This window comes from Tinamus guttatus, unplaced genomic scaffold (assembly GCF_059628265.1).
Source record: "Tinamus guttatus ecotype Peru unplaced genomic scaffold, ASM5962826v1 Tinamus_guttatus_pri_ptg000242l, whole genome shotgun sequence".
NCBI classification, from domain to species: Eukaryota; Metazoa; Chordata; class Aves; order Tinamiformes; family Tinamidae; genus Tinamus; species Tinamus guttatus.
Window position 1 is genome coordinate 6584221 of NW_028288776.1, and position 10261 is coordinate 6594481.

Here is a 10261-nt window from a genome sequence, read left to right on the forward strand (position 1 = left end):
AATTAATTTGGGATTTTGCTTAAAGTTCTAGGAGAAAAGTCTTAAGAATTGTGCAGGTAGAAAACTGGTAATTTTGGTGACATTGAAAGAAAATATTCTGAAACACCCCATTTTTTGTCTTTTTTATTTTTATTTTAGTTTATTTATTATTGCACTTAATCACACTCTATATGCTTAACTGTAAGATTCCTTGAGACTTGCCAGCATCTTAAATGCCTATGTGTCAGTGGAATTCTTACCTACATGAATGGGCAGAGGTTCGTCCTCTGCCATTTCATGGCCCTACTAAGGGCATCTTCACATTTTTAAATCTAGAACGAGGGATATCATAATGACTCAAAAATGTGCCAAAGAAATTAGGCAGAATACGGAATGCACTTATACGGAGGAATGAGAAGAGGTGCAGGCAAAGGCCCTTTCTGAAGCTTCAGTCTTCTTGCAAGTGTTTTCTAAGCATTTCAGGCTTTCCCAAGCAGTTTAAAATCATGCCAATCGAAACTCAGAACCTTTGCACAGGGATTAGATAAGGAAAAAGGAGCAAATGGCCACTGTGTGAAAGGGTCCCAAACCACTTTTTCACTGCAAAGGCCAAACACATCTTCTTGGAGGGGACATTGGCCCAATGCAAAATGACTGTCCCTCTGCCTCCTCAGTGAGGACACGCCAACCTGCTGTGCAAACAGCATTTACAGTGCCCTTGGCCCTCTCATGACCCATAAATTCATACCTATTTATGCCCTCATTTCACCCTATTTACTCTGTGACAGGTCAGCTACGTGAAGCAATGTTCATATAATGAGACTAGCAAGAAATAAGGCTAGAGCAATGGGTAATATCAGCTGTAGGAGGAACTCTCTTTTTGCCTTAGTTTTTCTATTTGTAAATGAATAGAAAGGAAAATCAGATGCAATTAATGGCTGTTAAATGTTTTATGATTATTTATCAGGCAAGATCTTGAGTGTGATTCTGATGGTAAAAACCTCAGTATAGACTGTTTCTATCTTCAAGGTCTTTTTTAACTTCTTTCTCATTTTCCTCGAGGCAGAAGAGATCATGATGTCCGTCAAAGAGCAAGAAGCCATCAAGAAGCTCATGGCATTCCTGCAGGAATGGGACAGTGCCCGCAAAGTTGCTCGAAGCCACATCCTGGACACCTTCATTGAAAGCAATTCTGGCAAGACCGGGCCAGAGCTGGAGCTGGAGTTCTCCCAGGGAGCCAGCTTGTTTCTGGCTCGCCTAACAGCCTGGCTCCGGATGACGTATCCGTTTCCTTGAAAGGTGGAGGTGGGGTAGAGTAGTGGGATGGCGAGGAAGGGAAAGTTCTCCAGCAAAAAAAAATGTGTTTGATGAATAAGTTTCTTTGTGGAGGCATCCATATTCAGCCATGTTCTCTAGAGGGGGAAATAGGCTGGAATTGAAGGGAAATTCATGTAGCCTGGCTCTCAGGGACCTAGAACTTGTATTTTTCTCAACTCAGCAAAACTCATCTCAGAACATCCTGTCCTTCTAGTCAAAGAAACGTAGTGCAAATTCCCTCTGCAAGGCCGTCTGGCCAGGCCACGCTGCCCATGCTGGGATGAGCACGCTGTCTCTGCAGGGCCTGTGGGAGGGAGGGAGGTCTCCGCTCCCGAGACTACCCAGGTGCAGACCAAGCAAAGCCAAGGGCTGCCTGAGGAACACCAAGATGCTCTGTGATTCCCTCCTTAACCTAGTCAAACAGCTACATGTATGGCACTTGCCTAGACAAGCTGCTGAAGTCCATTGGCATCTTTTTATCAGCAGCAAGCGGGTGAGCACAGCATGTCACTGCGGTGAGGAGTGCAGGGAGGAAGGCACACGAGGGTGAGGGAATGAGCAGGAAAAGGAACCAGTCCTGGGCAGGGGCTCGGGAGGGCTGTGCACGCTCTGTGTGCAAGGCAGCTCCAGCCAGGCCGTGGCTGGCTATAAACAGCAGGGGTTTCGGTACAGATGTGCTGCTGCCTGGTGCACAGCAGTCTGGTGAGGACTGAGGGCAGAGGCCTCTGTGCCCCCGGCTCCACATCCGAACGAGCACAGCATGAAAGGGGCCCAGGCGACCTGCAGGCAGCAGAGCCACCGGCACCATGAGCCCCCTGCCCTGGCTGCTCGCTCTGCGCCATGGAGCCTCTGGACATGGTTCCCAGGAGCAGGGGGAAGACGGGCTCCAAGTGTCATTCTTGGCCTTGCTCCTGTGCCCGCAGACGCAGATACCTCCTCGAGTTTCTGGAGATTGGAGGCGTCCTGACTCTCCTGGAAATACTGGGGCTGAACCACCTGAGAGAGGAGGACAAAAGGGAGTCTGTGAAGCTGCTTCAGCTCGTGGCAAATGCTGGCAGGAAGTACAAGGAGCTCATCTGTGAGAGCTACGGTAGGCAGCGTGTCCGGCCGCGCTCTCCGCGTCCGGGCGAGGAGCTTCTCCCTGGCCCCTGGCCTGGGGGCTCCTTGTAAATCCAGGCCCGCTCCCTTCCTCACACCCGCTGGTCAGCAGCTTGCTGCAGCTTCGCTCTTGTCAGAAGAATTCAGAGACTTGGCTGTTGTTGAGTGGTAGAATCTCACCCCCGCCGCCTCTGTTTTTTATAAGCCAAATTTATTTATACTCATTTCTTTTGATGTGATATTACTGTCCTGCTGGTGGCAACTGCTGCAGGCAAAATCACAAACCAGGCTTTGTTCTTTCCTGCAGCGTTTACCCACTGCAAGCCTTCCCTCTGGACGCAGGAGGGTTTTCAGCTTGTATCTCTGGAAAGAGTATTATGTTTTTTTTTCTTTTTCCATTTTCTCTCCCAGCAGTAGAAGTCAAGTATCGTTAGCTGTGCCATTCGGAGCATGCCTCCCAGAAGAAAGAACACTTTTCTTGGCTTCTGTTTTTTGGAGCCGTGCTTTGAGTGGGATGCGGTGCTGGGTTATTTCAGGATATCAAGTAAAGCAGCTGAGATGTGGGACCCGCAAACTCATCCAGGTTGTGACTTGGCCTCTCTCTGCCTGCACAGGCGTGCGATCCATCGCCGAGTTCTTGGCCACGTCCACATCGACAGAGGCTCAGGAGGAGGCACAGCTCCTGCTGGACTCTTTGGGCCGCGGCAATCCTAAGTACCAGAACCAAGTCTACAAAGGCCTCGTTGCCGTGCTGCCGTGCAGCTCCCCGCGAGCCCAGCAGCTCTCTCTGCAGACGCTCAGGGTCATGCAGGTGGGTAGCAAGTCCTGCTGGGGAATGGCAGCGGTTAACGGTCCCTAGTGTTCCCCAGCCCTGGACAGCCCCTTCCTGGCTCTCCAGGTCCCTGCAGGAGAAAGCTCTATGGGGCTTTGGTGCAGGTTTAACCCTGCTCCTGACCTTAGCAACGAGGGCGGGAGATTTCCCCGTGTGAGTTACGAGCTTCCCCCTCACTTGAAGCACCCCCATGGAAATTCTGGGAGCAGTCCCAGGGCTCAGTGTTGAGGGAGGCTGGTGGGTCAGTGTCCCCTCGCCCACGCAGGGCTGCGAGGCAGGAAGGCAGCCTGAGCACAACATTGCAGCCCCAAGCACGATGGACCAGTGCTTGGCCATGAGGTGCTGGGGTGCCAGGGACCGCCCAGCCCTGCTCTGAGGGACCAGCTGAGAGGAGAGGGGTGCTGGGGTACCGGGCACAGCCCTGTGCATCCCAGCAGAAGGGCCAGGCGCTGCTGCCAGCAGGAGCGGAGCCGTTTCCCTGTGTGCCACACGGGAGGGTGGGTGCCGGCGTGGGCAGCAGGGTCACGGCACTGGGCCTTGCTCGGCAGGAGGCGGTCGGGGAGGCCCCGGGCGGCCTGGTGGAACCGCTGCTGGCCGTGCTGCGCTCCGTGCACCTGGAGGTGCAGTACGAAGGTAGGGAGCGGCGCGGGAGCGCTCATTAACGCGTCCCTCATTAGCGTGTCCCTCATTAGCATACCCAGGCTGCACCGCGGCAGCACCGTGCGGTCCCCGTTACAGTCCCCGTTACGGCCCCGCTGCCGCCTCCGTGTCCGCTGGGGCCGGGGCGGCACCGCGAGCTCCGCGCTCCGCGGCGGGGCCGGAGCCGCCGGGCGGGGGCGGCGGGGCCGGGGGTCGCCGCGGGCTGGGGGGCGGCGGGCGGGCGGCGCTCGCTGCGGTGGCGGAGGGTGGGTCATACTCTGGTTTCTCTTCAGACCGTATAAATCTTTCGCCTTTTACTAAAGATTTCCGTGGAGAGGAACAAGTACGAGTGTCGATGAATTTTTTGAGGCTCTGCTTCGGCGGAGCTACCCATTGCTGGTCAAAAACAGACGATTCACTTTTAATCATAAACCTTATTTTCAAAAGGGGTGGGATCTCCCGGAGTTGCTCTAGAACCGGCAGCTCCCACCCTGGTACCCAGCCCCACCACCGCCTCCGTGCCGGGATCTGCGGGCGACAGCGCCAGATCGGGGTCGGACACTGTCACTGTCGCTGCCGCCGCGGAACCGGAGCGGGAGCCGCCCGCGGTAGCGCGGGAAGATGCGAGAGCCTGACCTGACCCCGCCCACTCCTTCCCTCCCGGCGGCGCGCTGGGGCGGTCGCGGCGCCTCATTAGCATGTCCCTCATTAGCATATGCTGATTTGCATCCCCAGGATGCACCGCGTGAGAGCGGAGCCGCGCCGAGTCCGCTCTCCGCCCGCCGCTCCCCGGTTTCGGCGCCGACTCCGCGGCAGGGCGGACGCGGTGGCGGCGGCGGCAGCGGGACTCGAGCCGGGCTGATGGCGGCGGGGCCGGCGGTCGCCGTGTGCTGGGGGCCGGCGCGCGGCGGCGGGGCGGCGGCGGCGAGAACGGGAGGTCATACTCTGGTTTCTCTTCAGATCGTATAAATCTTTCGCCTTTTACTAAAGATTTCCGTGGAGAGGAACAGGCACGAGTGTCGAGGAATTTTTTGAGGCTCCATTTCGGTGGAGCTACCCCTGCGCTGGTGAAAAACAGACTCGAGTTTTATTCCTGAGCAGTGGAAAACACTGCGGGAGGAGCGCCCGGCTCCGCGTGCCGCGGCGCCCCACGCTACTGCCCAGGCTCCGCGTCCCGGCAGGGGGCGCCCTGACGGCTCTCGCTGCTGCCCGGCTCCGCGTCCCGGCAGGGGGCGCCCTGGCGGCTCTCGCTGCTCCCGGGCTCCACGTCCCGGCGGGGGCCGCCGTGGCGGCTCTCACTGCTCCCCAGCTCCGCGTCCCGGCGGGGGCCGCCCTGGCGGCTCTCGCTGCTCCCCGGCTCCGCGTCCCGGCAGGGGGCGCCCTGGCGGCTCTCGCTGCTCCCCGGCTCCGCGTGTCCTGGCGGCTCTCGCTGCTCCCGGGCTCCACGTCCCGGCGGGGGCCGCCCTGGCGGCCGGTCGGTCTCGCCGCTCCTCGGCGCCGTCCTGGGGCGTCGGCGCCGCCACGGCCCGACCGTCGTTAGAGGGGCGGGGCGGCCTCCTTAGCGTGTTCCTCCTTAACATGCTCCTCCTTAGCATATTCCTCGTTTGCATATCGCTTATTAGCATACCCAGGCTGCACCGCGGCAGCACCGTGCGGTCCCCGTTACAGTCCCCGTTACGGCCCCGCTGCCGCCTCCGTGTCCGCTGGGGCCGGGGCGGCGCCGCGAGCTCCGCGCTCCGCGGCGGGGCCGGAGCCGCCGGGCGGGGGCGGCGGGGCCGGGGGTCGCCGCGGGCTGGGGGGCGGCGGGCGGGCGGCGCTCGCTGCGGTGGCGGAGGGTGGGTCATACTCTGGTTTCTCTTCAGACCGTATAAATCTTTCGCCTTTTACTAAAGATTTCCGTGGAGAGGAACAAGCACGAGTGTCGATGAATTTTTTGAGGCTCTGCTTCGGCGGAGCTACCCATTGCTAGTCAAAAACAGAGCTTGTTTAGCAACGGCCGTGTTACCCGTTGGTTTTTAAGTAGCAATCGCTTTTGACTCGTGACTGTCCCCAGGAGTCACGAGGGGCTGCGGTGGCAGCTGAATCCGTTTTCCCAGCTATCGCTGCTGAGGCGGGGCGGTTAGAGCCGTTAGAGCCGTTGTTCTAACGGTCGTCCTAACGGTCACGCCTCCGACCCCACTGCCACGTGACTGCTCGCCAGCCATACGCCTGCAAGCTTTTTTAAAAAAGTATTTATTTATGTATTTCTTTATTTTGCCACGGCAGGAGACCTTGAAAGAAGAGTCAGAACCCTGCCGCCCTCTCACAAGCAGGTTCTGGTCTTCCCCCAAAGACTTGTATGCGCGGGTCGGCCCGGAGGCGCTCGGTGAGAGGCCTGCGCAGAGGAGGTGCTCACACCATTCCCTCTCCTCTCCAGCCATCCAGCTGCTGAGGGCCCTCATGGCCTGCGCGGTGCGGCCAGCCCTGCTGAAGGGGCTAGTTGCGCTGCTGACACCACCCAGGAGGGAAGCGTTCACCTTCTCCAGCGAAACCGCCCAAGGTAGATGTGCTGAAGAAGGCGCCGAGGGGCACGGCAGGCCGTGGCTTGACAGGGCCTTGAAGGCTGGGTAAAGCAGTGCTTCTTGCAGTGCTTCATTGACGCCTTCTGTACAGCTCACGTGTCCTCCTGTCTCTGCAGGGGAGGGGATGCAGGAAGCTGCCCCACACGGTGAGGGGAACGGCAGAAAGGGGTGCCTGGGTCGCAGCCATCCTTCAGAAATATAAGGGTGGAGTAATAAGGTTCTACAAAGTCCATGTCCAACAAGGTCAGGAAAGTAGCAAGGCTCCTGACACGTGAATGCCATGGAATTGGCTGTACATGCTAAAACAGATGGGAGCATGGACAGCCCACTGCACTAGTGCAGGCTTTCAGAGACCCACCGAAGTCTACTGGGTGATGGTGATGAACAGTCACAGCCCTGGGCATTTCCTTTCCTGATTCAGCAGAGCAGGCTGCAGTGCCTGTGTTTGTGCTGCTATGGGTGCCTTGTACACAGTTCCCTGCAGTACTACTAAATGATACAAAGCCACAGGCTTCCCTGAGGCACATTTCCTGAACAACAACAACAACAACAAAAAAACAGTATCCTCCTTTCATGCTACCACTGTAACCTCATCTTCAATTTATTCTAACACATCATAGGAAAAGTGTGTCAGAGCGTCATTCTCACCTTCCTAATGTTCTTGCAGACCCAGCGCAGCCTTGCCTGAGAGAGCCTATGCTGCTGTATATTCAGCAAGCAGCTGCTGCAAAAGCCATTGGGTAAGTAACTCTGGGCCAAACCCACAAGAGCTAGAGAAGGATCTTGGAGAAGCAGCTTCCAGTGGGGAGGAAAGGGCTGAGCCCTGTTCCTCCCAGGGAGCATTTACCTCAGACACTGTGCTCCATCTAAGCACCCAGGCTCGTCCAAGCGGCCTGCACTGGACTGCTCAGGGAGAGGGAGTGGTTCAGGAGCAGGGTAGAGACACTGCTTGCAGGTAGCAGTGCTCAGCCCTTCCCTGCTACTGACACCCGAACTGGCTTGAAATTTTATTTGCAAGGAAGTGTGGGATCTCTTCAGATCAGGCCATTGGTGCATTCACGGTGTCCTCTCTGTCTGAAAAGCTTCAGGCGCTCCCAGGGTATCTCAGCAAGCAGTGAAACACCATTATTTAACATCAACCAGTCAATGGAAGAAACCAGTGCCTGTATCTGACTGGAGAATCCTTACAGTCAGCCTTTTGTGCTAAACTTTGTGCATTTCGAAAGAATTTCCTTTAATGTCCACCAGATAGTGCTGTGACAACATTTATCTTGCAAAAGCAGATGACAAAAAGCCTTTAAGGGGCTGGGAGGGGTATTGGGGTGTCTTGAATGGTCTCACAGAAGCAATCTTGGGGGCATTTCTACCTCTGGTGCTGGGTTCTTTATGGTCACATAGGAAACTTGCTAACTTAAACAGACCCACTTGGAAACTCCTGACAATCATTTATCAGTTATTTTTTACCAAATCTACATGTTAAATGATTGACAGTCCATGTAGAGCCAAATATTTCTTGCTTATTTTGATCCACATCTGCCTCCTGCCCAACAATGCCACTCGCTGGGAACAGTGTAGAAAGAAAAGTCCGTCCTTTCCATGGAGTCTCACCAGCTCTGCAGCAAGAGGTGCAGCCTGAGCAGCCTGGAGCCACTGCTCGCCAGGAGTTTGTCGAGTGCTGCTTCCTGCGTGCAGGGTGGGGACTGATGCCCGATCCCTTTGCAGCGTTTTAGCCAAGGAGTCGGCCGCAGTGGCAGAAGAGCTGATCCAGCTGGAAGTGGTGCACAGCCTGATGGTGGCTATGGGGAATCAGGATCACGCGGTCAGCCAGAGACACGCCAGCGTCTCCTTGGTGGTATGTGACAGAGGACATGGTAGGAAGGGGTCTTCTCCCAGAGCTCCCTAACAGAAAGGTTCCCTGCACTGGAGGGTGCTTCTAAGCACAGCAGAAATGGCCTAATCACAAAGGCAGGAGTGACTCTGCTTCACAAAGTAGCTGTGTTCGATGTGCCTCAGCACAGCCCTGCCTGTGTAACAGCCACAGTCGGGAAGGGGAAGGAACACACTGTCGGTAGAAGGGAAGGGACTGCTGCGTGTGAAAAAGGGGGTCACAAACCCACGAAGTAGCGCAGGTCAGTGCTGCATTCACCTCAGCACTCACAGCCCAACAGACTGAACCCCCTAGCAGCTACTTCACTGAGATCATTTCACTGAAATACCCTGTTTTTCTATTGTCCAAAGAAGGGGGGAACTGGCACTGGAGGAGAATGGTAGGGACAAGGTGAGGCTTGAGTAGGGACAAGGTGAGGCTTGAGTAGGGACCCATGTGTCACAGCCTCTTGGTGTGTTCAGGAGGTGAGTCCAGGTTCATGAAGTGCCAGCAGCAGCACTGGAGCCAGAGGAGACAGCTCAGAGAGTCACATCTGGACCCACATGTATTTAACTCCCACCCTGTACGCATGCTCACATCCCTACTCCCTGTGCACTAGCTTTCTGTTCTGTTGCAGTATTTTGTCCACACATTTCCCTCTGTGGAGGAGACCGTGAGATTGGCAGTAGGGGACACATTGTTCCAGCTCTTTATGGTAAACATGCCTCCCTTTTTATTATTATTTTTCTTAATAGCCTTAAGAGCTTCTGTAGGGGCCTGGACTTTTCACAAGAAAGCTAGTCTTGTATCAGATCTCAGAGACTGGGAATGAACCAAGCTGTCCTTTTGGTAATGTTTATCTTCAGTTCCAGTGTTCAGGAAGATCAGTCACTCTGACCTCAGCCCCCAGACAGCAAGGAAGGACTCCTGCTACTGCTGTGATATTGGGACCTTGGGTGTCAGGAGTGTGGCCTAAAAGCCAAGGAGATAGGAATTCCCCCAGCACAGGTCCCTCCTGACTCTAGCTGCGGGAGGGGAATAAACCAGCAATGTTGGGTCCCGAGAGGAAAGCTGGAGCAAGGGCAGCATTTTGTTCCTTGCAGCCCCCGTGCCCACTCATCCCAAGTCTGGGTACACCTAAGTACATGCAGTGCTACTGGAGGTAGGAAGAGACTGAACTTGGGGAACTGCTTTAGTGCAAACTTAAGAGTCCAGCAGCTCTTTCAATGCTTCTGCATGCATGATGCAGACAGAGCCTGGGTGCTACTGTTTAATAGCAGCCAAGAACGCTTCACAGTTTCCAGCCCCATGCTGCTCCCAGCATCAATATTGTTTCTCCCAAAGCAGTAGGGCAGGAGCAGCAGCCTATTGAGGCTGAGACAGCTATTCTCAGGGTAGCTTGCCACATGTTGCTGGTGACTGCCCAGGTCCCACTAAGGTACTAACACCACCTTCTTCACTGCCTCTTCCAGGACAGTCCTGAGACATGGTACACGAAAATGGATTCATTCCAGGCTGAAATACTGGCCTACAGTGGAGAGGACAGGCCCCAGGAGCTGACAACGCTTCAAGCCACTGAAGGTGTGTGAAAAATCAGGCTCCATCCCTGGAATATCACCCTCCACCCCTTCCCTCTTATACTCATATTGAAGTTACCCTTTAGTTTTCAGGGTAAATGCAGCTTCAAGCCCCTTCCCCCAGGCAGGGACTAGCCCCCAGACTCATGGTGGGCTCTAAGACAGGGAGAACAGAGATAGCAGATGTGGTCCCCTTGATCCTGGGTATTTGTGGTGATGACAGCTACATTCTACCTCCACTGCTGGGCCTGGAGCTCAGGGGTCTGTTTTGTTCTTTCAGAGACTAGCCCTGGAGAGAACTGACCACATCAGAAACAGCAGCAGCAGCTGCTTCCCCAGCCCTGGCCAGTTCCTTGTATGGGAGTCACAGGGGTACACAGGAAGGCCCTGC

At 55.6% G+C, this 10261-nt stretch overlaps 1 protein-coding gene and 3 non-coding genes across 4 annotated transcripts; all 4 read left to right on the forward strand.

Moving 5' to 3' along the window:
- The first annotated feature begins 979 nt into the window (after nucleotides 1-979).
- Nucleotides 980-9882, forward strand: ARMH1 (armadillo like helical domain containing 1). Its single transcript, XM_088526185.1, has 10 exons — nucleotides 980-1259; nucleotides 1721-1789; nucleotides 2220-2386; nucleotides 3009-3205; nucleotides 3775-3859; nucleotides 6282-6404; nucleotides 7094-7166; nucleotides 8149-8278; nucleotides 8931-9008; nucleotides 9766-9882. The coding sequence occupies exons 1-10, from the start codon at nucleotides 1054-1056 to the stop codon at nucleotides 9880-9882; spliced, it is 1245 nt and encodes a 414-aa protein (XP_088382311.1). The 5' UTR covers nucleotides 980-1053.
- On the forward strand, nucleotides 4139-4253 carry LOC148594482 (U5 spliceosomal RNA). Its single transcript, XR_015913473.1, has one exon. It is a non-coding gene; the product is annotated as a U5 spliceosomal RNA (small nuclear RNA).
- On the forward strand, nucleotides 4806-4920 carry LOC148594483 (U5 spliceosomal RNA). The gene has a single exon (XR_015913475.1). It is a non-coding gene; the product is annotated as a U5 spliceosomal RNA (small nuclear RNA).
- Nucleotides 5708-5822, forward strand: LOC148594484 (U5 spliceosomal RNA). The gene has a single exon (XR_015913467.1). It is a non-coding gene; the product is annotated as a U5 spliceosomal RNA (small nuclear RNA).
- Nucleotides 9883-10261: the final 379 nt, after the last annotated feature.

Coding starts and splice junctions, on each gene's coding strand:
- ARMH1 (XM_088526185.1), top strand. CDS start 1,054: ATGATGTCCGTCAAAGAGCAAGAAGCCATCAAGAAGCTCATGGCATTC. Junction 7,167..8,148: donor GCTGCTGCAAAAGCCATTGG/GTAAGTAACTCT, acceptor ATCCCTTTGCAG/CGTTTTAGCCAAGGAGTCGG. Junction 8,279..8,930: donor ACGCCAGCGTCTCCTTGGTG/GTATGTGACAGA, acceptor GTTCTGTTGCAG/TATTTTGTCCACACATTTCC.